At 39.2% G+C, this 27,837-nt stretch overlaps 2 protein-coding genes and 1 long non-coding RNA gene across 3 annotated transcripts; all 3 read right to left on the bottom strand.

Annotated features, from left to right (window-relative positions):
• Positions 1–3,741: 3,741 nt before the first annotated feature.
• On the bottom strand, positions 3,742–27,124 carry LOC138938309 (uncharacterized). Its single transcript, XR_011447679.1, has 3 exons — positions 26,983–27,124; positions 4,019–4,128; positions 3,742–3,913 (listed from the first exon to the last, which is right to left on the bottom strand). It is a non-coding gene; the product is annotated as an uncharacterized lncRNA (long non-coding RNA).
• LOC138938331 (uncharacterized) lies at positions 15,436–16,011 on the bottom strand. The gene has a single exon (XM_070305247.1). It carries the CDS (start codon positions 16,009–16,011, stop codon positions 15,436–15,438), a length of 576 nt encoding a protein of 191 aa, XP_070161348.1.
• On the bottom strand, positions 16,028–18,544 carry LOC138938859 (uncharacterized). The gene is made up of 5 exons (XM_070306207.1): positions 18,096–18,544; positions 17,772–18,016; positions 17,345–17,444; positions 16,200–17,092; positions 16,028–16,041 (listed from the first exon to the last, which is right to left on the bottom strand). The coding sequence occupies exons 1-5, from the start codon at positions 18,542–18,544 to the stop codon at positions 16,028–16,030; spliced, it is 1,701 nt and encodes a 566-aa protein (XP_070162308.1).
• Positions 27,125–27,837: the final 713 nt, after the last annotated feature.

Genomic DNA, 27,837 nt, shown 5'->3' on the forward strand with positions numbered 1-27,837 from the left:
TCTGTATCTCGACTTCCATATCGGTTGTATTTATAATACTAACGGGACACGTGTAATCTTTAGGTTCTACTAAGCAGTTTCCAAGGTAAATTCCTGGAGCTGTTTCTTCTGCTCGTACTATTCCTATTCGATTTTGATTTGTTGTCGCTTTTACGATGGTCTCGCTGCGCGGTTTTAGAATCGTTTTGTTAAGCGAATGGAATTTTAGTACGGCGTCTCCTATTTTTAATTGATTTTGATTATAATCACAGGATACCGAATGTTGTCGAAGGAAATCGATTCCTATTATTCCTTCATATTCTATCGGAATGTCGTCTCTTACAACGTAAAATGCATGTTTTACCTTGTGATTGTCCATTTTAATAGTGGCGTACATTTTTCCGATGGTATGTATTTTATGTCCGGTTATGCCTGTGAGCGCGATTTTATCTTCGTGTATCAATGCGTTGTCCTTTAAATGTTTCAATTTTATTAGTGAGATGGTCGATCCTGAATCGTACAACATCTGTATTTTTTCGTTTTTCACTTGTCGCATTGGTAATGTTATTAGCAATAAGTCCGTCTTTTTCTTCGCACGTGGCATATCTTTAATATGCGTAACGCGATACTCAGATGCAGGTCGCGGTTGTCTCTTTCTCGCTTCTTCCTGCTCGTCTTCGCTGCTGCTACTTGCGCTATCGGCGTTTCTGTTTTGTTGTCGCGGTTTCTTTCGATCGCGTATATTTTCGTCGCGCGTTTTTTGCTGATTTCCGACTTTTAGTTTATTTGTATTGTTTTTCGGTTTTCCTTTTAGACTCCAGCATTCGTCGCGGCTGTGTCCTGTTCTTTTGCAATGCGAGCAGTATTTATTTATCGCGTTTATTCGCGAGGGTTTTTCCGGCTTCGGGAGCGGGTATCGGCTGCTACGGCAATCGCGTCCGAAATGTCCGTTTTTTCCGCATTTAAAGCATTGCGATGTCGGATTTCGACTATTTCGCGAGTAACTAAATTCGGTTTTATTTTTATTAGCAAAACCACTCGTTCTCGCGGTTCCCGGTCTGAGTTTTTCTTCGGCGCTCGCGCCCGTTATCGCTTCTTGGAGCGTCGTATATCGCTGCGCGCGTACGAGCACTTGTAATTCGTCGTGTAACCCGATTTGGAAATTTATTAACGCCTGCTCTTGGATTGTTTGTTGAATCGTGCGTTTAGAGGTTGCGGAATGCTCCTTTCCTTCGATCATCGAATCATATAATTTCATCGCTAGTAGATCAACGCGTTGTCCGAAAGCGTGCGCAGTTTCATTCGGCTTTTGTTTTAAGGAATTGAACTCGATTTGTAAGTGCGTAGTACTTTGTTTAGACTGGTAACAAGTCTCGAGTTGTTGTTTTAATTCGGCGAACGTCTGAATATTTCGTGTCTCGAAATCCTGCATGGCTTTTCCTTTCAGTTTTGTAAATAATATTGCTCGGATTAATGATTCTTCATCCGCGGGATGTATGTCCTGAACGGCGTACGTGCATGCATTTAAAAATTCTAATAACTTATGTCGCGATGTTCCGTCAAATTCGGGAATCATTGCTCTTGCTTCTTTTAACGGTAAGTAATTCGGAGCGGTGCTTCGTCGACTTCTGATGTCGCGTGCGGTTCGTCCGTATGTTCCATTAAACGCGTCGTTACCGTCTTCTGAGCGGTTATATCCGTGACGTGGTAATTCCATAATCGCGTCTTCTACTCGCGTTACTCGCCTGTTTAATGATTTTACTTCCGTGCGTATTTCATTTAATATTTCGAGAAGGTGCGCGTCGCCTCTTTCTTCGCGGTTTCTCTCGTGGGGCGGTGTGTGATCAGCCTCCACTATATTTCGATCCATTTGGTGAATGGATCGTCGCATTCTTTCTATTTCCTCGGCTACCGCGCTTTGTGGCGGGTTCGCGGGAGTGTTTTCTTGCGGATTTCGCGATTCGGCCATATTACTTTCTTGTTGGCTATAAATTTCTTCCGGATCGAATAGATCGCTCTCGTAGGAAGTTAATGAAAATTCGCGCCGTAGGGATACTCTACTTGGAGTTCTACTAATATACGGTCGCGTACGTCTAGTCTCGCGTTGAGTGTCGTCAGTGGGGTCAGTCGTATTACGCGGGAATAGGCTTTCGTCAAAATTGTTAAACGGAAATTCGCGTTCTGTGACGACGTTTTCCGGTAACTCGGGCTCGCTTTCGCTCGAGTATTGCGTTTCTAAGTTTTTTCGCACGTTATAAGAATTTTCTCGCGGTGTTAATCTTAATTGAATCGCTCGTCGGGCTGGTTCGCTCAGTAACCACGATCGGTTCGCTATCGGTTTCGGTATATTCGAACCTTCCGACATTCACGCAATTAATTATTAAATTTTTTCGGACTTACAATAGTATAACGGCTCGCATGATCGCTCGCTGTGTCAGTAGGTTGCTGACGCTGCAGTCCTTCGCTCGGCGGCTGATACGGCTGACGATGCTCGTCGTACGGCGGTCGTTGTCCGGCGTCGGTGCGTTGTCTGTAGAGTTATCGTAGGTCGCGATGCTTGGCGGCTCACGTTTCTGCTACAGCTGTTGTGGCGATGCTCGTTCTGTTGTCCGTGCGGTGTCTTCCGTTGATTGTAGTTTCCGTCAGCTTACGTTTTACGTGTGCTGGCGTGCCTGTCCTGTTTACACTCTGGGTGCTTTGCAGGTCTTGGGGAAGGCTTAGCTGCTGCTTCCGTCCGTCAACTTCAATTGAATTGATTGTTGGCGTGCCCGCTTTTTAACACAACCGTGTCTTTTGCAGGTCTTGTTTAGTTCTGGCGATGCCTCGGCAGATCCCACCGCTGCCACCAAATTATGTTGTGCCTCCGGAGAGGCACGGTAGTTGGGATCGTTTGCCGGAAGGAATTTGGGAATTCGGGCTCCGCCTGAGAACTTTATTTAAATAATTCGGACACTTTCCACATTAAATAAATAGATTAATATCAGATTTATTTGTGGTTTGGTTTATTTACAATGTTCCCGCACTTTCGCTCGCGTCGCGTATCACGATAACGGTTATCTTAACGTGCGCGTGTCTAGAATCGAGTTTCGGTCTCGAGACTCGCCTCTCGCTTCTTCGTGTATATTTCTGCCGACTGCGTGGCTATTTAATATTATAATAATTATTGATATTCGTTTTGACACTCGCGGTTGTTAGAGATATTACTCGCGTAAAGGAATAAAGATTGCCCGCGTAATATTAATTAATGATCAAGACTGCCCGCGTAATATTTATGGTAAAGACTGCCCGCCGTTCGTTAGCGGTGGGCCTTTTTATTAACTCCCCTTGGTTTCCCAGGAGGGGATCGTTTAGCGACAAGACCATGCGTCGTGTCGCTCGATTTTGCGGCAAGATCCGGATGCAAGCTAAGGAGTTCTAAGTAGGACTTCTTTGCTTGCATTTTCGCAATTTCCTTTCTGCTTTTCGGTAGGACTTCTACGTTGCATTTTCGCAACATCCTTATTCCGCGTGCCTTGGTTTCCGCGTTTTCGTAATGGGTGATTGCGCGGTCGCTCGGGCTTCGCGCGTGGCTCGCGTTGTCAGCGCTTCGTTCGGTCAACGTTCGTAACGTGATCTGTATTCGCGTTACACGTTGAGCAATATCTTATTGTATAAAATAATATCTCTTTAAAATAATATGTATCTAATAATTCGTATATAGCCTTCTCGGGCTATAACACTATATAATTATAGCTTAAATTTATTTTCGGTATTCGTGTTTCACAAATTTCAAGCTATTCAACACATTGAATTCAACTTCAGTTCAATCACTTAACATAAGAGCAAGGATTCCCCTTACCACATTATAAATAGTAAATAATTCTTTTACTTCGACAGTTATTAATCGTTTTTATGTCCATCCGAAGTTAAATGCTTTATGGTCACTTCCCTCTATCTGTGTGCAATGAAAAGAACAGAATTTTAATATTTAATTTAATTTACATATCTGATTTTATATGTGCTACTGAATGTTTTATATGTGCTACTATATTGTACTTACTGTCTGTTACTGCCAAATCTCTATAACCCAATATGTTACGCTGTTTAGCAAAGTTCTTTAGCTAAAAGTATACCGGCCTTCTTGAAAGGATTGATTGATTTTGCTCTATCCTGCAAATAAGCGCTATAATTTAGACAATATTCAGATATAATCAAGAAATAATATACTTATAAAACAATAAATAAACATATAGAAGCAGACATATATAAGAAGATATATATACAAAATTTCAATCTACTTACTCGATAGGACCAAATATATTTTCTGCAGCAGATTCAAATATAACATTAACCTTATAATGTTATTATATTTTGACGTCGCGAACATTAACTTTATTTATAACGTTATTATATCTTGACGTCGCGATGCTACCGCGTACTGCTTGAAACGTATCATATATATATACGTATGCACGCACATGCACATTGTCTCTCAAGGCGTATTTGCACACTCAAGCGAATAATCATACATGAGCGCTGCAAACGCGCCTTGAGGGACAAAATCGCTTTGCGTGTGTGCGTGCGAGCATACGTACGTGAGAGTCTGAAACTTACCTTATTATTATGATATTGAAGAAAAACGAAAAATGTCACATTTCTGGTATACGATTATCATTCCTGAGGATTGACTGCACTAATATCTTATTCAAACTGGTCGCAATCGAAAGCTTGCATCCACATTGTATAAGAAAAGTGCCGTTAGATTTTTGATTAACGGCTTGGTTCCTGAGGAATTTTAATCGAAAGTTTATTAGACGTTAAACTCCGGATAAGCTACTTGGTAGCGTCGCGGCCCCTGTACATAGGCAACATAGGCAAATCGTTGACTGAAACGTTTTTTTTATATACTTGGCGTTGCGACGCTACCGCGTCGCTTGATATCCCAAATTTTCTTTTTAAATTATATCTTTAAAGCAATTCCTAAATAGAAAACAACATAACGATTTTTATATAAAAAATTGTAATATAAAATTGATCTTCAAATGGAATTTAGAATGACTGTATACACATAAACATACATGATGCATATATGATGCACATAGTCTTTAATACTCATATAGTATTTTTATTATAAATAAATGGGCAAAAAAGATATGGGCAAAAAAAGAAAAAGGAAGGAAGAGAGAGAGACAGAGAGACAGAGAGAATAGGAATTAGTAAGCAAGGGAATGGCTGTAAAACGATGTATCGATAGATAATTCACATCAGTCACTAGACATTAGTGAGCATAAAGTATTGCTACAGAAAAAGATATAACTATTTCCTTTTTTTTTGCTTTTAGCACTTGTACAGATACTTGCTCAGTTACACTCATCTTTTTTCTTTCTTTGTCCATTCTTCTCTGTCCATCTCTTTTTTACCCGAGCATACTATATGTGTGTTATATATTATCTACATGTGTGTATATGTTTGTGAGTAGTATTACTAGGAGAGTTCTAACGCAGGTCCTCCGAGGGGTATGCGGGGCGAAGGGAAACCGTGCGGGCGAGGGGGCATGACGTCACGCGGGCGGAGGGGGATTTTGTGGCGCGGGGGAATGACGTCACGCGGGGGAATGCCGACAAGGTAATATAGTTTTTCAAACAGAAACAAAAAAACCATTATCCTTTTCATTTTTTCTAGGAAAAAAGGTTTATTGGGGGTCGGGATATGTTTATAATCGGCGCGTATGTATTACAAAGATGGGATGCCGATGTCCGGATCCTCGAATTTATATTATATTATATTTATATTATATTATATTATAAACAAATAGCGTCTCGCAAGATTGCACATGCAGCCGAATCGGCGCGTATGTATTACAAAGATGGGTGCCGATGTCCGGATCCTCGAATTTATATTATATTATATTTATATTATATTACAAACAAATATATAGTGTCTCGCAAGATTGCACGTGCGGCCGAATCGGCGCGGTGTATTACAAAGGCGGGTTATTATATTTATATTATATTATGAACAAATAGCGTCTTGCAAGATTGCACGTGCGATCGGCGCGGTGTTCTCTTCATTTCTTTTCTAGGAAGAGGATAAAGAAAAGAAAAAAAAAGATATAATAAAAGATAAAAGATTAGTGGAATTTTTTGGTGGAAAACTAAAAGATACCGACTAGATAATAAAAGTTCTTCTAACAAAATACCCAACAAACACAGCTGCACATAATGACAATAATTTTTCTAACGAAATATTCAATAAACATGGCTGGATCCACAGCAATAAAAATACTCATAAGAAAATAGAATTTTTTCTAACATGATCACGTGCGAAGGAACCCTCGAACCGATATCCAAACTCACCAATCGACGATCACTACGAGTAAAATACAAAAAGTAGGAGAAACACTCCGCCTAGTGAGAACACTGGCATGATTTTTAACTTATTAAAGTTGGAAGATCCCCACTTATGCACAAGTTCAATTCGTTAAATCTTAGAGAAAGCCCCACACATTTTTTTTTTTTAGGAAGAGCCGATTTTGTCACTGTGAAAATGGAAAGAAATAATTTCGAGGCAATATTAGACGAGACGCCTTTTTTCCGATGCGACAGGACACTCTCATCTGAACCAGTGAGAACATTACGTGGTTAAATGAAGTGAAGTAAAGTTACAAAATTTCTTTTATTGTATTTTTTAAATATGCCATCGCTGATCGAGGCTGTTTTGTGTCGAGGCCGCCTTAATGCGGCATGGTGGGCGGAAGACCTCGTGATGGGGTTACTGAGAGCCATTTTAAATCTGGTGGTTTTTCAAAGAGTGAGTAATATTTGTTTTATATTAAAATTATGTTTTATATATGATATCAATTATTTCTAATATATTATATATTATAATATAAATATTGTAGCCGCGCCTTCGATTTACACGTCCACATTAACAGAATTTATTTGTTTCGCCGATCGGAGAGATAGGACGTAATTGATTTGTCCGGGTTTAGTTTGTTGAACAGTATTTATTCCTTTCGACACCAACTCCCGGACCGTCTTAGGTAATCGCACGCGACAGCAAGATATGAGCGGACACGCGAATTATCGTTTAATTATAACTTTATGAGCGTTAGGCGTTCGGTGTGCTCCCGGTGAAGGCTTGCGACGAAGTGTCTTAACGAAAAACCTTCTCTGCGATCCACGTACAATAGTCCTGGTTGATACGGGTACTACAAAAAAGGAGGAATTTCGATCGTTCGATTCCGAGAGCCAATCGGCTATCGACAACGAGGTGTTTGTCAGAATCGAACGATACGAAGAAACCGCAAACACGGAATGAAAACAAGGCTTCGCACGTAACGTCTCGCTTTAGAACGTTCGAGAAACGAAATTAATAATATAGTTTATAAAACGCTTACTTTCTTGAACAAATATTAAACACCGGCAATATTTGAGAGCGCTGCGGCGACACGACCGCGAATACGCACAAGACGTTTGGCAAGACAACGGCCCCGACGGTCTCTATTTAGACCTGAGACGTCTCTTCGGCCTCAAACCCTACGAGGAGGACATAGAGGAATTATGGGGTTGATTGTATCTATTTTAAAAAAATATTAAATATTAAAAAAATTAAATTAGTATACTAATAAGAGTTTTATTTTTCTGTTTCAGAAGGAGCGCCGCCTGTATATATATTTTTATTATTTTTTATTTTTATTATTTTTTATTTTTATTATTACTTTTAACACACATACACACACACACACACATACACACACATTTGTATTATATACACAATTTCAAATAAATATTATTATTATTATTAGATTTTAAATAAATATTATTATTATTATTAGATTTTAAAAATGTCGATTATTTCTGTGCTTCCTTCTTTCCTTTTCCTACTCGTGCATGTCTCGCGCTATCCTTCTCCCACACCCATAGAATGCTTTTCTTTTCCTACTCGCGAACGCCTCGCGCTATCCTTCTCCCACCCGGTCACGCCACAGTTACATATCTAAGAAATAAACATTTTTTTTTCTTTTCATTTTTTTTTAACACATTTATTTATGTTAAAATACATCACCTCGTCTCAAGGTTTCAGACAAAATTTCATCCACAGCATAAACTAATAGTTCGCAATCTATGATAGATGTTTTATCAAAAACATCGCGCAAGATTTTAACAGCATTATCTTTCTCGGCGCCAAACATATTACCTTGCAAATTAACGACAAATCGATCGAAACTCTCATTTATAGCTTCTAAATTCTCACACAGCTTCAAATATTCATGATTAACACAGTATTCGAGGTCGAATAAGAAAAATATAGTTGACGGTTTCATGTACAAGCAAGAATCGCGTAACGTAAGTTTTACAACACTCGTATCGTGTATTTTAACAATCTCGATTGTTAAATCGTTAATCCATATTGGTGTATGATCGGGCGTTCGCACAAGTCGTTCAACGTCCGCTCGTTTCAGCATTAACGATTCCTATGTGTCAATAGATAATACGATTTGATTGCCTCGCCGAGATGTAATTCCACGTAAGATGTGATTCCACGCTGTGATTCAACGCTGATTCCAATATCCAAGTATTTATACGCAGTTCGCGTCAAAGCGAATCTGCGTACCAAAATACGTGGTATACAACGAGGTTTACCGTGTCTGAAAAATACGATTAAATATGAAATAGCATGGAAGAAACATATATGAAAAATATATATATATATATATGAAAATTTGTGATACTTACAAATCAAGCGGTTTCTTGTACGGCCTAATTTCATCTCGAGGAACGTAATAATTCATACGTCTGCCACCGTTCCTTCGGCGGAGTACATTTCTCTAAGTTATGAGAAGTAGAACGGTTGACGCGACACTGTGTAAAAACTAACCGAGTATACGCTTATTTTCAAAAATATGATGTGGTGGGAGATTAATGCTCAGAAAATTTAGGAGAAGGGGCAACGATCAATGTTAAAAGAATTCTTAGAAACAACTTGCGAGGAAAGGAGTGGGGAGAATAAGAAATAAAAAACATTAAATACGTTTACACATTTTATTTATAAAAATATATTTTTTTTAACGTTGCAACCACCAGTTAAATATTTTTAATACATTCTGTAATGCGCAATTCTTAACATGTTTTCCACATCGTATAGTATTAGTAACATCTAGATTATTTAAAGATTCAATATCTTCGTAATCAGCATCCAAAGTCTCGATGATTAGGTTTTCTCTCGCATAATTTTCAAGTAAATCCACCAGCCATTCTCGTTTCTGGCATCCCTTGACATACACGAGAGTCGACGTATCGCCATCCTCTTCTGTTCCAAGCACGGCTGATGTAATCAAGCGTTTAGCCATGCTGTACGGTACGTTTCCGTCTTCCCATCGTAATCCATGGTGATTCGCGATCAGCCAGGAAGCACACGATTTGTCGGATTTTGTGAGGAGATTCCATGGTAGGGGGTATGTAAAAATGTAATGCGCCAGAACGGTCCCCTTTCTCAGCACCGCCACCTCCTTTACGACAAATTTCATCCCGACGAAGAATCCTTGTAGGTCCACGAACGTTGGTACGGACATGACGTTTTTTATATCAGCACGTCGAGAAGAAGAAGAAGACTGCGATTGATCCTGATGTATTATAGATTTTTATATCGTCTCATTCTCCCCTCCCCCCACATTTAGGTGATTTTGCGCACAACATTGATCAACGGGTTGTACTGAATCACGCGATCGTGTATGATCGTGGCAGTACGCTGTGGTATTCGGCAGCACGTTCTCTTTACACTCGAATTCCAATCTCACATCCACGGTTGCGCTTTTGACCGATTCGTTTTGTCGAGAGCAATCGATGATCACGAATGGACCGTTACGTAAAAATTGCGTGACGGTGAGACTCGGCTCAAGATACTCGTATCCGTAATAATTTTTGCAGAAACGTTGATACGTGTCGTACAAAATCGACCATCTGTTTTTATCGAAATCCAAATTCATATCGTCGTACGGATAACATTCCGAGTTCAGATAGAGTTTCACATTGGTCAATTTGCAGTCGTCGAATCGACTCGTATCCTCGGACATGACATTCTTCCGACCTGTCTGCAGAACGAAAACAACGTTTGCCGTTGCTGAATGCACTCGCGGTCACGTTACACTCTACGCGGATAATGTTTACGTTGATGATATTAAGCGGTATATCCGATTGATACCACTGTTTCGGCTGCAATATACGCTTCGACGAGAATCCCAGCAGCGATCCAATATTGTTAGGTTTGTTAAAGTTTACTCTGAATGCGCACTTGATCTCGCTATTCATCGTATTGTAATTAGCACGGAGCACTATCAGGTATTCTACAGCCTCGTCTTCGTCACCGTTCGCTCGAACGGTCTCCTCTTGCGATATCACCGTGATATCACCGCGTTTGTCGACACGATTGTCGGAGCGAACTACGCGGGCGTTTCCGTGAAATTGCACGTTTCAAAAACTCGTGTATTACGTGTATCTCGTACGATCCCTCGGGAATCGTAATTTCCGTGTCATCCTCATCAAAATAAAATTTATTATTCGAGGAATTCACGTTCGATATCGTATGATAAGTTTCAAAATTAGTTAGACCGAGCTCGTAATCACCGTCGCTCAAATCTACGGCTGGATGGTAGTGTGCCGCGAGGACGCTACTCTTCCCGGTTAGCGTGAATGTCATAGACATGTCGACAAAACTGTTTAACGAATACTGAGTCTTAACGGCGCATCATCAGGCTTTAAATTCACACCGATTGTCGTCGACTGTTCGGAGAAACCGCAGACACAATTGTCCGCAGATGCTTTGATCGTAAGTTTGAAAGGACGATTGTACTCGATCTTCGTAACGTTCCGTCCGAAATATCGCACCAATTCATTCGGCGGTCGAAGATTACCATAACCGTCGAAATATATAGCACGATTTCCCCTCTTTGTGTACGCTACCCAATGAGTACCCGGTCCTTTGGTGTTATTCAAATTCACGATGCCGCTTTCGTTTCGATATATACCACCGATCGGTAACGAATCACGCATGAAAACCCCTCTAAAGTACGGTATACGCATACGTTTCGCCAATTGTTCTAATTGTATGTTTGTTGTCACACCCGTGGACATTTTTAGCGTCTTTTCGACGTTTTTTTTTTCTTCGTTGCCATTCCTTGTCCACGTTTGTACGGACCGAGATACAGTCCCTGTCCGTATTTATACAGAGCGAGATAAAGTCCACTGCCTTCCATCGCGCGATCCGGACGTTGCAGCTCCTCCAGCTGACGGTGCGCGGCTTTGCTGTCGTTCACCGCCTTGGCCACGCCGGCCGCTCCACCGATCAAAGATCCGAGCGCGCCCAACATTGGTAGAATCGACAATACACCGCCTCGTTTCGCTGTCGGAAGTATCCGTTTTTTCGTCGGCCTTTTCCGCGTAGTCCTCATCTTCGTCTTCGTCTTCGTCTTCGTCTTCGTCTTCGTCTTCATACCGATTTTTGTCTTGGTTTTCATCGCTGCCCAAACAGCTGTGGCAGCGGCTCTCTCACCGAGAGTCGAATCTTTCGCAACGATGCGTTTTCGCGCTCTCTCGGCGAGTATCTTGTCAGCTGCGTGTCTCTCGGTGAGATCGTTGCTCCGGGAGTACGCTATATCGTGCTCGCAGCACGCCGCGTCCAATGGATTTATACCCTGATTACCTCTCGCCAATCGTTTTTCCAAATGAGTGCCCGGACCGCAAAACTGATAGCCGGGAATATGTAACTCGAAAGGAAGTGCGTTTATCGCACGATTTAAGAAACCACAACCTGTTATAATTTTTACTGGCATTTGTCACAATTTTTTATTAACGGTGCTGGACCGTCGATGTGCGTTCGCTGCCACGGTTGATTGTAATGTTCGTAACAGCGCCGATATTGTTGAACCTCTGAGTCAGCTTTTATATGTTCGGGAAGCTTGTCCCACATGTAGTGGACGTGATCGTCGCACATTCGCAGCAGAACGACTTTCGGCACAAATTGTAACTGTTCGGCGCTCAAATTGCAAATATCGGAAGGTCTCAACAGCAGCACGAACATTTTTGTTACTGAGCGATTTGCGGTTCCGCGCATCTATAAATAGGCGTTCGATCCAGCATTCCTCAGTCGACAGTGTGAAAATGAGATTCGTGCGACAACCTTTGGCGATACGCGTGACAAATTGCGACGACAGATTACGATCGATGGGGGACAACGCGGAGATGCGCAAGCATGGTACGATGCTACCGACTACTATACGCGCGATCGTTTGTGGCCCCTCGAATTGCGGTAAAACCAACGTTCTAATAAGCCTGCTGGAAAGTCCGCACGGTGTACGTTTCGAAAACATGTACGTGTACTCGAAGTTGTTGCAACAACCGAAATATCGATATCTGGAAAATTTGTTGACATCGATCGACGAAATCGACTTCTTCACATTCTCCAACAACAGTGACGTCATTCCGCCGAGCGAGGCGCGTCCAAACTCGATCTTCGTGTTCGATGACGTGGCATGCGATAAGCAAAATGCGGTGAGAGAGTACTTTTCAATGGGTCGACACTCGAGCGTCGATTGCTTTTATCTCTGTCAGACGTACGCGAGAATACCTAAACATCTGATACGCGACAACGCGAACCTGTTGATCCTGTTCAAACAGGATGGTACCAACGTGAAACACGTGTACAACGATCACGTGAATACCGACATGCCGTACGATGAATTTTGCGCGTTGTGTCGCGATTGTTGGCAGCGCAAGTACGGATTCGTAGTAATAGACAAGGACAGTTCGCTCAACGATGGTCGATACAGAAAAGGATTTAACGTGTTCGCGATACCGCAAAACGATTAGTTGTTGCCGATATTTCGTCGAGGTGAAACGTGAAAGAGAGATTGACATTTTTGTTTTTCCGCGATGGCTGCAATCGATAAGAACGAGGATATTCGCGAGCGCGAGAAGATTGCGAGGGCAATTGTGAAAACTAGCGAATCAATTCGCAAGAAACATCGCGCTTTGAAGACCGGTAAGATCGAGGAGGATATCGTGTTGGATAGGCGCTTTAGACCTCTCATCGAGCCGTTACAAAAGATCGTCGACAACTCTAGCTCGATCGCGGTGAAGAACGAGCCTGCGAGTAACACCGACGCGGGGATCGAAGCGTTGTCCATCCCGAAGCGCGAGAAGGATGATGATGCGACACCGCAAAAGAGAAAACGATCAAACGTGAGGTCAGATCGCTCACCGACACCGCATAAATCGAAACGATCGGACGCCCCACTGGATGTACCGCTGATAACCTCTACACCGTCCGCGTCAATAAGAACTATACAACCTACGATGCCCGAATTATTCACGAGCCAGGATGTTTTTGAAACCACGGACGACTCGCTCATGACATCCGTTCGAAATCAGTTGCAAACGCCGGAAGGTCAAGAAATGTTGCGAGATCAATTAGGCCCACTGGGTCAAAGGTACATCTGGCCTATCTTGAGCGGTGATCAAGAGAGCGGTATAGACAACGTGTACGGTGTTTATCTCGGCAAGAATGGAATGATGTTCGGTAATAAACGTTTTGACGTGGACAACGCGGATAGCATAATTATCGATGGCATACGAGCATACAAGGCATACTTGCTTCGTTCGAGAAAGACGTGCGTGCATTACAGACTCTGATAAACGAGCTTCGGCATGCGAATATCGCTAGATTAGAAACGCCAACGAACGACGACGAAACGTCAACCAAACGACGACGAAACGCCAACGAAACGCCAACGAACGACGACGAAACGTCAACAAACACCAACGAAACGTCAACGAAACATCAACGAACGCTAAGGAAACGCCAACAAAACGCCAACGAACGACAACGAAACGACGACGAAACGTCAACGAAACGCTAACAAACGACAACGAAACGTCAACGAACAACAATGGATAGCAACAAACGGATCAAGAACGGCTACGAACGACTGACGAACGACAGCGGACGACAACGAACGGTTCAAGAACGGTTATTGGACGGTTATCTAACAGCTCAGGAACGGGTCAGGAACGGCTACGAACGAATCAGGAACGACTACCAGACGGGTCAGGAACGGCTACGAACGGCTATCGAACGGCAACGAATGGTTAGGTTGATAAAGAACGGCTATTGAATGACAATAAACGGAAATAAACGACTATTAAATGGTTTAAAAAAAAAAGGTTAGAGATATAAATCATAATGTAATTTCTTTGCACATATTATTACGCGCCGACTAGCTGTACCGCTAAAAACATGACATCGTTAAAATCCAACGGACGTAAAAATATCGAGAAGCTACGACTCGTCGAGGAACTGCATGCTTCGGCGAGAAGAAATTTTCCCCGAAGACGCGTCATAGTACGGGGTTACGATGACCTGTGGCAAGCTGACATCGTCGAGATGCGTCCGTACTCTCGTTTCAACAAAGGTTACCACTACATACTCACCGTCATCGATGTGCTGAGCAAGTACGCGTGGACTGTACCGCTCAAGAGTAAAGGTGGAAGTGAGACGGCTGATGCTATCGCTGAGATAATTCGAGATAGTAAGAGATGCCCGAAAAACATGCAAACCGATATGGGAAAGGAATTTTACAACATCGACGTACAACGTCTCATAAGAAAACACGACATCAATCATTATTCCACGTATTCGGTATTGAAGGCATCGGTTGTCGAACGATTTAATCGCACGTTAAAGAATGACATGTGGAAAATGTTTACGCTGAACGGAACTTACAAGTGGGTTGACGCGTTGCCGCGACTCGTGTCGGATTACAACGCGCGCAAGCATCGCACTATCGGTATGAGACCTATCGATGTTACCCCCGCGATAGCCGATAAACTTTTAAATACAGTATACAGCAACGTAAAGATTGCGGCACCAGCAAGATTTAAAGTAGGTAACCCGGTACGCGTTAGCAAGTATAAGACGATCTTCGAGAAGGGTTACACACCAAATTGGACCACCGAGATGTTTAAGATTATTAAAGTGCAGCGTACTAATCCCGTAACCTATCTACTCGAGGACTATCGTGGAAAATCTATTGTTGGAGCATTCTACGAATACGAGTTGCATCGCGCGACTTATCCGGACGTGTATCTCGTGGAAAAAGTACTGCGCAGGAGAGATGACGAGGTTTACGTGAAATGGCTGGGATTCGATGGATCGCACAACTCTTGGATACACAAGGACAATGTGATTTGATTCATTCATACAAATTGTATTTTATTTTTAACATATAAAAATATGAAATACATATAAAGTACCTGAAATATGTAAAATATATACAGCATATAAAATATATGTAAGATATATTCAGCATGTAAAATATAAAATATAAAAGAAAGATAGAATTATATTTATTTTGTTTTCCCGACACACACACACACACACACACACACACACACACATACACACATACATATATACATTATATTATAAGGGTATTCGGAAATGTCCCCACGGTAGCGTGTCGGTCGAATCAGGTACGATATATCGCTTGTCATCGTACGGACTCAGAGCAATTTTTGTCTCGCTGATTGTATACACTTCGTGCAATTTGGATCTTATGCAAGACTGTCGTCGAGTCATCTCAATTTCATCGCGCAGACACCGCGTGTAATCGTCGAACATTATCGTTCTCACTACGACGTTACTCTTGACGCCTTTAACCTTTTTTGTATCTTTTTTATTATCTACTCGCAATGCGTACATTTTTGCTCTAAGCCCGACAAATTCAGTCATGATCGCACCATTATTCTCGTCCTTCATCAAACCCGGCACTTTCTTGTTCTCGAGCGGTATACCGTACGCATTGTTAACCGGATAATCGCTCGTGTCGAATTTAGCAATATCGTGTTTCATGTTCTTGTACACATCCTCGCACTCGATGTGATAAATTAAACTATCTGTATCGGTGTACATTATTTTACATTTCTCTCGATATAACGGTACCATGTATTCATGATGAAATTCATACAAACACGTTTTAGAAATGTCGAGGATGCACATGCCGACGTAGATCGGTTTATTGAATTTTACCTCGAATTTGCGCAATTCGACAGCGATCAAATTTTCCGAAAAGACGCTCCTGCTGTGAAAATTTGGTTTCGCGATCATCGCCTCCGCGCCATATCGTCCGTTCCACTTTGTTAATAATTTTACATCGACGTGATTGCGCACGTTTTCCATAGTTTTACCGAATACCGCGTTGTTTATTAACTTGTACAGATTTTTCTCGAAATCGTTTGTCGCGCGCGTTCTAAACCGGGTGTTGAGTTCGATGTAATCGCGGAGCCATGCGGATTGAACAAATTGCAATACGCGATGTATCTTTGCGACGCGAAGACCGTGACGCGTGCATTGTTGCAGGTTGCGATAGTGTATGACATAACGCTTTTTATCGTATAAGGTTGCGAGGAGTTTGTCTTGCCGCTTGCCGGGCGGCTTATCGCGCGTCGGACAGAACGGTAGGTCAGCGTGCGCATCGTGAAGATGTTGCGGATACTCTAGATCAACCTCGAGAATATAACCTGTGGGCGAATCCGAAGCGATTGCGCTAACGTCAAAGTCAGAGATATCGTCGACCCATCGAAATTCGGCATAGGGCAGCGGTTGACACATCGCCCAACCGTACAAGTTGTTTACATCGAAATACATCATGTACGATGACGGTTTCGATGGATCGTAAGACGGCGTGTACTTGTTATTGGCTCGTCCGTATCTGCCGGAACATTGACTCAGGCCACCGCGTATTCCCCGTTCGATAAACATAACCGTATCGATATCAGTAAGTAATTTGAACGTAATATTCGTATGTTTTAACATGGCGTCCCACGTGTATCTGGGAAGAGTATAATAATACGCGGGGTCGAGCCCATAACTCTCGATACATTTGTTGCGGAAATTTTCAAAAATATCTGCCAATAACAAGACATCCGTTTTTAAATACAGATCGCTGTATTCGCCCAAGGTTCGTAGGGAGACCCGCCTCCAGACGTTTTCGGCGTGCGCGTAATCGCTCTCGGATACGGTGTCACCGGTCAAAGAACTGTAAAATGATTCGCGCGGTGGTAAACATGTATCGTGCAACCTATCGACACAGTCAATGTATTCGTATGGGAAAATACCTTTTCGCGTCAATAAATTGAACTCTTCAATTGATAAATTTTGAAATTCCGATTTTAAAATTTGAAGTTTATCATTATTTAAAAACGATGCCAATTTTTCGAGATTAGTACTGAGAAATTTGTATGAATCGATGAATCGTAACTTTATATCGCTTCGCTAATCTGATTTTTCAACGGTATCTTTAACTTTAACATGTTTCGTGAATGAAATATACTTTTCTTTTGTTATCGGTAGTACGTCGATCGAGCCTTCGAAGGCGATAGCTATTTCTTTGATGATAAAATGTGAATCGTAACCGGATAAATTGTGAAATACTATGGGAATGCAAAAAGAGTCTTTATAATTTAAATTGCAGTTTGAATGCGCGGGACCTCGATACCGCCCGGTAAGATGGCAATGATCGCGTACGCGTGTATCGTCTTGCGCGAACGGTTTTTCGCAAATGTGACAGTGTGTCGCGCTGTGAAATTTTTCCCGCTCATCTCGCGTTAAATTTACCATGGGGACATTCATGGACAAAATAGTTTTTACGCGTTGCGCTAAATTTTTTAATTTTTCTACGAACCACGAAACGCAATCGGTACTACGGCGAGAATGATACGCGGATAATGATTCGTCGTACGAACAATGTACATAATAACCTATGCTAAATACTTGGTGATGTTGAAACGTGTACGTAGACGTCCTCGGATCACCGTCGGTCTTCCTCAGCACGCACTCCAAGTCGGCGTATACGACGAATGGAAGCCGCTCCTTTCTGTTGAAATTGTTGAACGCGAGCCACTTGTCTTTATCGCCCGGTAGTCGAATGGCGCACTCGTTCATCTCTCGGCAGTCTACAGTGTGCGACTGCAATTTGTCGTCTGATCTAAAATAGTGTAAACATCTGTAAAAAAAAATAGAAATAATTAATTTTTCTATCGTATATATTATATATATATTGCATTTTTATTAAATGTACGTACCGATCGCAGATATATTTTTGGCCATTACGTTTGCTCAATTGCGAACTCACGAGGCGGGATAAATTCTTGATCCATGTAAAATGTCCGAGGTCTTGCGAATCTTGTATATACAACAAGTTGACGTGTCTATCCTTCTTTTGCTCGCTCAGACGTATCGGGATAATGTTATTCTCTTTCTCTTTCTCGATGCAGTATACATTTATTGAAATGTCGTTATAAAGTTCAAATTTTTTAATTTGAATCAATGTCATCGGAAATTCAATGTTCTGGAGATTTAACACTGTCGTGTAATGAGGATACGACGACTCCCGACCTACGTCTCGTGCAGCTGGATACAAAGCAGCGACCACCGCCCACGCAAAACACGCATTGTCTTTGGATTGTACGTTTATTACCGCTCTCTTCATTATTATTTCTCGCGGTAATTTAATATGGCATCCCGCGCGCATTGGATTATATGTATTTATATTTATAATTAAATCAAGAATTCGCGACAATGCCCACCCGCTATCGCGTTCTTGAAATTCTTCGAGCGAGGCAAGGGTGGGCTCGACGATGCGTCGCTCGTACCACTCGTATAGATCGGACGTGCTAAAGAGTTCACAGTTTCTCGTATTTACACTTTTATTTGCCCGTTTATCACCCGACACGAATTCACCATTGAACACAGTGTTCACTTTCACATTAAAGTGTTTTTTCAGCACATTTTTCACGTGTTCGAGCACAAATTTGGCGTCCTCGAGAAATTGACGAGGCTCGATGTGATTATAATTTATAACCGCACCAGTCAATATACGGCTCTCAAACGCCGTATCAATCTCCCGCCAAATGAGTCTTTCCGCGGTATTGTAATCACCACTGTAATTACCACCACTATATATAAATTGTCTCTCTAATCGAATCCTCGCACTCTCGAGTCATGCGATTCTGACCACCAAAGATTGCCGAACTCCGATCGAGAGCCGCGGACGTTTGATACGACTGCATTCCTCGAGCTGTTTGATAAATTCTTCGCATCGCTGCGCCCATGCAAAATACTCGCCCAAAGTGGCGACTTGATGCGACAGCTCCAACAGGTCACGTTCAGTCTGCTCGGCGTTTTCCATGTTTTTTTTTTTTTGTTTTACTGTGTACAAATCGGACATATGTTGCACGGCATTACCTGATATAATGCTTGTCTGCAATTGGAGCAGGATCGACCACTTATTACGTCGTACAGTTCAGTTACATGCTTCCGAACAGCATACATGTATCCATAGTCAGTCTGCTATAGCTATCATACACGAAGCACATACAGCATAATCATCACCCGTAGAATAATAAAAGTATATGGCACAAAATTTTGTACGTCCGTTCAACGCAATAATTCCGAATGAAACACTGTCTTCTCAACAATTTCCGTGAGGTCCTCGCTTTGATCGCTGTTGTAATCACTGTCGTTTGATAATGCGTGATCTTCATCAGACGACTCGTCTAGTATTGCCTCGAAATTATTTATTTCCATCTTCGCAGATTGGCAGAGTGACAAAATCTGGTCGCCGTTGAATACTTGACACACAAAAATTATAAAGAATCCACTATACTTTTTAAACGTAAAATCTGATCGCCGTCAAACACTTGGCACACAAACTTTTTAACCGATGTATACACTTTCAAATCGTGTACTACTATAATTTTGACACCCTTCGTTCTTCATTTATATATATTTCATCTATCACCTTTAAACGGCTCTTCTTAGAAAAATTGCGTGGGAGTAAGGTCTCTCTAAGATTTAACGAATTGGACTTGTGCATAAGTGGGGATCTTCCAACTTTAATAAGTTAAAAATCATGCCAGTGTTCTCATTAGACGGAATGTTTCTCCTACTTTTCGTATTTTACTCGTAGTAATCGTCGATTGGTGAGTTTGGATATCGGTTCGAGGGTTCCTTCGCACGTGATCATGTTAGAGAAAATTCTATTTTCTTATGAGTATTTTTATTGCTGCGGATCCAGCCGTGTTTATTGAATATTTCGTTAGAAAAATTATTGTCATTATGTGCAGCTGTGCTTGTTGGGTATTTTGTTAGAAGAACTTTATTATCTAGTCGGTATCTTTTAGTTTTCCACCAAAAAATTCCGCTAATCTTTTATCTTTTATTGTCTTTTTTTTTCTTTTTTGTCATCTCGAGGAGACCGGTGTCGTTTCATCACGGATCTTCCTGTATCTTTCTCACGGTTACCGATAAATATAATTACGGTCTGTTTATTGCACGATTTGTTTTTATCATCCATCGGCAGAACGTAACAATATTATTTATAAATATTGTGACCCCCGGATAAACGGCTCTTCCTAGAAAAGAAATGAAGAGGACTCCGCGCCGATTCGGTCGCACGTGCAATCTTACGAGACACTATTTGTTTGTAATATAATATAAATATAATATAATATAAATTCGAGGATTCGGACATCGGCACCCATCTTTGTAATACATACGCGCCGATTCGGCTGCATATGTAATAATCTTGCGAGACGCTATTTGTTTATAATATAATATAATATAAATATAATATAATATAATGTAAATTCGAGGATCCGGACATCGGCACCCACCTTTGTAATACATAAGCCGATTATAAACATATCCCAACCCCCAATAAACCCATCTTCCTAGAAAAAATGAAAAGGATAATGGTTTTTTTTGTTTCTGTTTGAAAAACTATATTACCTTGTCGGCATTCCCCCGCGCCGCCAAAATCCCCATCCGCCCGCGTGACGTCATGCCCCCTCGCCCACACGGTTTCCCCTCGCCCCGCATACCCCTCGGAGGACCTGCGTTAGAACTCTTCTAGTAATACTACTCCGCGTAATGTTAATTAATGATAGAGACTATCCGTCTCTACGTGTCGCTCGATTCTGGCGGCAAGATTCGGATGCAAGCTAAGAAGTTCTAAGTAGGACTTCTTTGCTTGCATTTTCGCAATAGATCTGTAACAGAGTTACTTCTTAAATATATTTCCTTTACTACACGTGTGCTTCGTACAAAGGTCTAACCGAAATCGGAGCAATCTCGTTCTTATGCACATCCAGCCGGATATCGCACAAGTCTGTTTCTTTCACTCATCATACCACGCACGCGCACGCCTTCTCTTATTCTCGAGCGCGCATAGCTCATGTAAATATATAATATATAACACTACAATCCACAATAAGTTTTTTTGGAGAACTCTGCAGAATTTATTACTTTTTCTCTAAATTTTTAAAAATTTCTCGTGTAATTTTATCAAATTATATTTATAATATGCTAATTTGTATATTATTATATTATAAGTACATTATTATATTATATTTGAAATACATGTTCATATTCTACTTAGTTTCAACTGAAAGATCCATTTTATAAAATTCAAATCGGTGAAACGTGCGAATTTTGGTATACTTCTAAATACAAGGTTAATTTTTCCTTGCGTGTTACTCGTTCGAATGTTACTTTAGTATTGGCTGTAGAAAAGTAAATATATACAATTCTCTCTTCCCGGTTTATGACCCTTCCCTCTATCCAATCCAACAGTCAAAATCGAAACTAAATTGAAACTTTATTTTTCGACTTTTGGCCAGCTTTTCGGGGTTTGTGACTACTGTGCGATATACCGACAATGCTTTTTGGCTTTTTGTGATAGAAACATAGACATAGTATATCTAGACCAAATATTAAGGAGTGGGGATCGTCAAGTATTAGACAGAGATAGCATGCTTTGTATCGCCATTCTATTTTCATCTTTTCCATCCCTTCTACTTTTCTCTTTCCAAGTAAGATAAAGACAGATCAGTGATCGTACAGCGGCTGTCTCTTTCTATTTTTTGACACGTTCTGAATACGGGAAATGTAGAGACGCGCAGTCTATACAGGGTATCTCTAAAGTCTGACCTCACCCCTGGATCTCGGAAACGGCTTTTAATATGGAAAAATGTTTCAGACAAAAGTTGTATGGTTTCAAGGGGGACATAAGGTGGTATTATTAATTTGACCTTGAATAGTTGCGTGAAGATCACGTGCAGGTCACAAAAATAATTGTTTTTAAAAAAAAGTATATAATTATTTACAATGTATTTTTTAATTATTTGTTTTTTTATTACATTAATTGATTTGTCTCATTATTCTATACATGAAAGTATTACGGTAAGATTATCAAAAACTAAATATTTTACAAGACATATTAATTTTTATATCAAAATTTGTCAGATTAAAACATAAAATAACTCAAAAAGTACTAAATGAAAAAATACTTTATTATAATGTTTTGAAAAACTCTCGAGATAAGCTACAATAATATGCAATAAAAAGTAGGTGGTTCCATTTAAAAAATTGAAGGTGACTTTTAGGTGACCTTCACACAACTATTTAAGGTCAAATTAATGACATCACTTTATATCCCCCTTGAAACCATACAACTTTTGTCTGAAACATTTTTCCATATTTAAAGTCGTTTCTGAGATCTAGGGGTGAAGTTAAACTTTAAAGTGTTATAGCCCGAACAGGCTATACACGAATTATTAAATATATTATTCTAAATACATATTATTTTATATGATTGCTCAACGTGTAACGCGAATACAGATCACGTTACGAGCGTTGACCGAACAAAGCGCTGACAACGCGAGCCACGCGCTAAGCCCGAGCGACCGTGCAATCATTTCATTGCGAAAACGCGGAAATCAGGGCAAACGGAAGAAGGACATTGCGAAAATGCAACGTAGAAGTCCTATTTAAAAGCGAAATAAAAAGGAATAAAGAAATTGCGAAAGTGCAAGCAAAGAAGTCCTACTTAGAACTTCTTAGCTTGCATCCGGATATTGCCAAAATCAAGCGACACGACACACAGCCTTGTCGCTAAACGACCCCCTCCCGGGTAGCCAAAGGGAGTTAATAAAAAGGCCCACCGCTAACGAACGGCGGGTAGTCTTCACCATTAATATTACGCGGACAATCTCGATCATTAATTAATAGTAGTCACAATAACTACCAAACGGGCAATCTTTATTCCTTTACGCAAGCAATATCTCTAACAACCGCGAGTGTCAAAAGGAGTATCAATAATTATTATAATATTGAATAGCCACGCAGTCGGCAGAAATATATACGAAGAAGCGAGAGGCGAGTCTCGAGACCGAAACTCGACTCTAGACACGCGCACTTCAAGATATCCGTTATCGCGATACGCGACGCGAGCGAAAGTGCGGGAACATTGTAATCAAGCCAAGTCACAAGTAAAATAGATATTAATATATTTATTTAACTACAAAGGTGTCATTTCTAAGCAAATAAAGACAGTGAAGTTCTCGGGCGGAGCCCGAATTCCTAAATTCCTTCCGGCAAACGATCCCAACTACCGTGCCTCTCCGGAGGCACAACAAGAGATATCCTGTATATTATACGTCTATGGATAGAAAGCAGAAATGCAACAAGAATAACAGATGCTCACTTTTTATGAATTTTATGGTTACATATGCATTAAACATTCCTCTCTAAAAAAGGCATGTTATTGAGACATTTTTGCCTCTTTTCCGCGATGCTGATTAGTTCTGTTGCTGTGCTTACTTCACTGAGTAATCATTGTGGAGGTGGTATATTTTGATAATTTGTAGAGATTACACGGAAAAAAAATGCTGTTGCTTCAATTAAATTCTACGTCACGGGCTGCCACAAACATACATGGTTCATTCAATGATATTTTTATTGGACCAAATATCTGGATAGTTGTTTTAATAATTCAGATACTTGGTCTAATAAAAATATCATTGAATGAACTATGTATATTTGTGGCAGCCCGTGACATAGACTTTGATTGAAGCAACAGCATTTTTTTTCCATGTACGTAATGCGTATTTATTATACGACACGTGCATATAATTCATTTACATAATAACTTAGACCTGGTCTACCGAGCGGTTCGATGACTATGCATATTGCGTATAATGTTGTAACACAAAGAGTTGTTGAAATTGTTTTTAAGAAAAAATATGTAATTATTTACAATGTATTTTTTTAAACAATTATTTGTTTTTTTCTTTACACTGATTGATTTGTCTCATTATTTTGTACATAAAAGTGTTACGGTAAGATTATCGAAAACTAAATATTTTACAAGATATTTTAATTTTTATATCAAAATTTGTCAGAATAAAACATAAAATAACTCAAAAAGTACTAAATGAAAAAATACTTTATTATAATGTTTTGAAAAACTCTCGAGATAAGCTACAACAATATGCAATAAAAAGTAGGCGGTTCCATTTAAAAAATTGAAGGTGACTTTTTGGTGACCTTCACACAACTATTTAAGGTCAAATTAATGACATCACTTTATATCCCCCTCGAAACCATACATTTTGTCTGAAACATTTTTCCACATTTAAAGTCGTTTCCGAGATCTAGGGGTGGAGTAAGACTTTAGAGATACTCTGTATATTATACGTCTATTGATAGAAAGCAGAAATGCAACAAGAATAACAGATGCTCACTTTTTATGAATTTTATGGTTACATATGCATTAAACATTCATAATAAAAAAATCCATGAAACGCCCAAAGTCCGTGTTTGGAGTCAAAATGTATCGCACGTATTGTTGCCACTTTTCCGCGTGTTTGATTGGTGGACGATGAGAGGTGTGAACGTTTTATCGAGTTCAATTCGGTGGTTGACAGTTCGGTGTGACAATTCGGTAACAGTTCGGTGACACTTTGTACATCGTGAGCGGGGTTAGTAAATATTCATGGTATAAATATATTTAAAGAATATTTAAAGATACATGTCTGATTGATGATCGATGATGTGAATCGAATGCGGTTGAACGAATGTTATTGGGTTAGTTCGAGAGTTTGGTGACAGTTCGGTGACATTTCATGAGTGATTAATATTAAAAATGTCATAGTATATTGATATTTATTGTGATATTTATTTGTGAATATATTAAAAGAAGAAAATGTATAAGCAAAGAAGAGGGATAGAGACAAAAGGAAAAAAGGTGGAGAATAAATGTAATATCAGATAATAATAATGTTGAGTATTATTAAATATATTGTTAAATATTATTAAGAAATATTATTAAAAACTATTAATGTCATCTAATTAATTTACTTTTAACAGAGAGAGAGAGAGAGAGAGAGAGAGAGAGAGAGAGAGAGAGAGAGAGAGAGAGAGAGAGAGAGAGTTAGAATTAAAGAAGAGGAAGTATAAGCAAAAGAAAGGGAGAGAGACAAAAGGAAAGAAGAAGGAAAATAAATATAATATCAGGTAATAATATTGTTTAGCATTATTAAATATATTGTTAAATATTATTAAGAAATATTATTAAAAATTATTAATATTATCTATTTTATTTAATTTTAAGAGATAGAGAGAAAGAGAGAAAGAAAGAGCGAAGGTAAAAAGGAAAATAGTTTACTGAAAATTAAAGAAGGGGAAGGATAAGCAAAAGAGAAAAAAAGAGAGAAAGAGTTAAAATTAAAGAAGAGGAAGTATAAGCAAAAGAGTGGGAGAGAGAGAGAAAGAGATAGAAGGAAAAAAGAAGGAGAATAAATATAATATCAAGTAATAATATTGTTTAGTATTATTAAATATTATGTTAAATATTATTAAGAAATATTATTAAAAATTATTAACATTATGTAATTTATTTAATTTTAAGAGAGAGAGAGAAAGAGAGAAAAAAAGAGCAAAGGCAAAAAAGGATAGTTTATTTAAAATTAAAGAAGAGGAAGAATTAACAAAAGATAAAGAAAGAGAGAGAGAGAGAGAGGATAAGCAAAAGAGAAAGAAAGAGAGAGAGAGTTAAAATTAAAGAAGAGGAAGTATCAGCAAAAGAGTGGGAGAGAGCGAGAAAGAGACAGAAGGAAAAAAGAAGGAGAATAAATATAATATCAGGTAATAATATTATTTAATAATATTAAATATTATGTTAAATATTATTAAGAAATATTATTAAAAATTATTAACATTATCTAATTTATTTAATTATAAGAGGGAGAGAGAGAGAGAGAGAGAGAGAGAGAGAGAGAGAGAGAGAGAGAGAGAGAGAGAGAGAGAGAGAGAGAGAGAGAGAGAGAGAGTTGAAATTAAAGAAGAGGAAGTATGAGCAAAGGAGAGGGAGGTAGACAAAAGAAAAAAGTAATAAGAATAAATATAATATCAGGTAATAATATTGTTTAGTATTTGAGAATGGAAATTGTCGCTTATGTGTTCCATTTGTTTATAATTAATATTTACAATATCACGATGTCAATAAGTAAGAAAATGATAATTTATAGATATACTAATGTATTTATATTATATATGTAATACTATATTGCTAAGAGATGTCAAATTTCAACCGAAAACATCACGGTACAAACATATATCAACTTTTCATTTCCACACTACGTGTACTTTTACCATAAATGTGCATACGCGCGTTTCGTTGAACAAGTTAACCTAATTTAAGAGTTAAACGTAAGTTGTATTACGTATAATTATAGATTAAATGTGTAATTCGACTTATAAAAAGTTTCTTAGCATAATATTATAGCATAATATTACAGCATAATGTATTTTATATATGCTATTATTTGAGTCAAACAGTTAAAAAAAAATTTGTGCTTTCAGTTAAAGCAGAGAATATTTTATGCTTTCTAAAACATAAAAATGCATATATGTTTTTCAATATATCAACTATTCTTTGCTTTATTAAAAAGCATAAACTATTATCTTCTTAAACCATTCGACATAAATCATAATAAAGATTATAATTCAATCATTTATTTGAAGTTACATAAAATTAAATAACTTAATTGAAGTAAGGCGTTAGACTATTGCGCATGCGTATTAATAGAAAACTGATAATATATCCATAAATTATCATTTTTTACTTACCCAGTAAGCAATTTGATAACAAATTGTTGCCAAATTGGCATCAAATTCGCTCAAAACTTGGTAACAAATCCAGTGCCATCTGTGTCCGCATTAAGCTTGTGTTTTGGTGACAAAGCTTGTTGACATAACCTGACAGCAAATTGACGGCAAAAACCGAGCAAAGCTTGACATGATTTGACGTCAAATTGATGGCAAAAATCGACCAAGATCTGCGCAAGACAATCTGATAGCAGAATGTCAGCAAAAACCGAACAAATTCTGCAGCTTTTGGCCATTCATATAAAAGTATATATTTAAATAGATTTAAAGCCTTAACCCTAAGTAACAAAATGATAAGTTTTCGTCATAAAATGACTATTAGATAATTAGACATTATATAAAATCATATATTAATATGCAGGGTTGGGAAGTAACGCGTTACTTGTAACGCCGTTACCGTTACAGTTACTTTTTTTCGGTAACTGTAACGGTAATGGCGTTACAAATTTTATTTGTAACGGAAAAAGTAACTTCGTTACATTTTTCGGTAACGAGTAACGAATTTAACAGTTACTTTTATCGTTACTTTTTTCAAATTTTTTGATTTATTTAAGATATTATTCTTGCTATTGTGCGTGATAAAATTTTTATCTTAACCGTAAAGCCGTAAGCAAATCGACCAATTAGCATTCTTATTATGTTGTAAAAATGCTTGAATGTGATTGATCAACTTATGGCTCTTGCAGACCAGTGCGATGACGCGACGCGCGATATCCAATGAGAGCTTTATCTTTTCGGAAAAGCGAGCTCTCATTTACTACCAGTTCTAAGTACCTTGCAACGAAAATTAGAAAATCTCAATAAATCTGACCTTAT

This window comes from Polyergus mexicanus, unplaced genomic scaffold (genome assembly GCF_030449975.1).
Source record: "Polyergus mexicanus isolate NDT 795.1 unplaced genomic scaffold, iyPolMexi1.0 SCAF_1, whole genome shotgun sequence".
Taxonomy (NCBI): Eukaryota; Metazoa; Arthropoda; class Insecta; order Hymenoptera; family Formicidae; genus Polyergus; species Polyergus mexicanus.

Excerpts from the sequence above, each read along its gene's own strand:
- LOC138938331 (XM_070305247.1), bottom strand. The coding sequence starts at position 16,011 with ATGTGCATCCTCGACATTTCTAAAACGTGTTTGTATGAATTTCATCAT.
- LOC138938859 (XM_070306207.1), bottom strand. The coding sequence starts at position 18,544 with ATGCGCGCGGGATGCCATATTAAATTACCGCGAGAAATAATAATGAAG. Across the intron at positions 18,017-18,095 it reads CAAAAATATATCTGCGATCG|ATGTTTACACTATTTTAGAT; the intron begins GTACGTACATTT and ends TTTTTTTTACAG. Across the intron at positions 17,445-17,771 it reads TCACCAAGTATTTAGCATAG|TATTTCACAATTTATCCGGT; the intron begins GTTATTATGTAC and ends GCATTCCCATAG.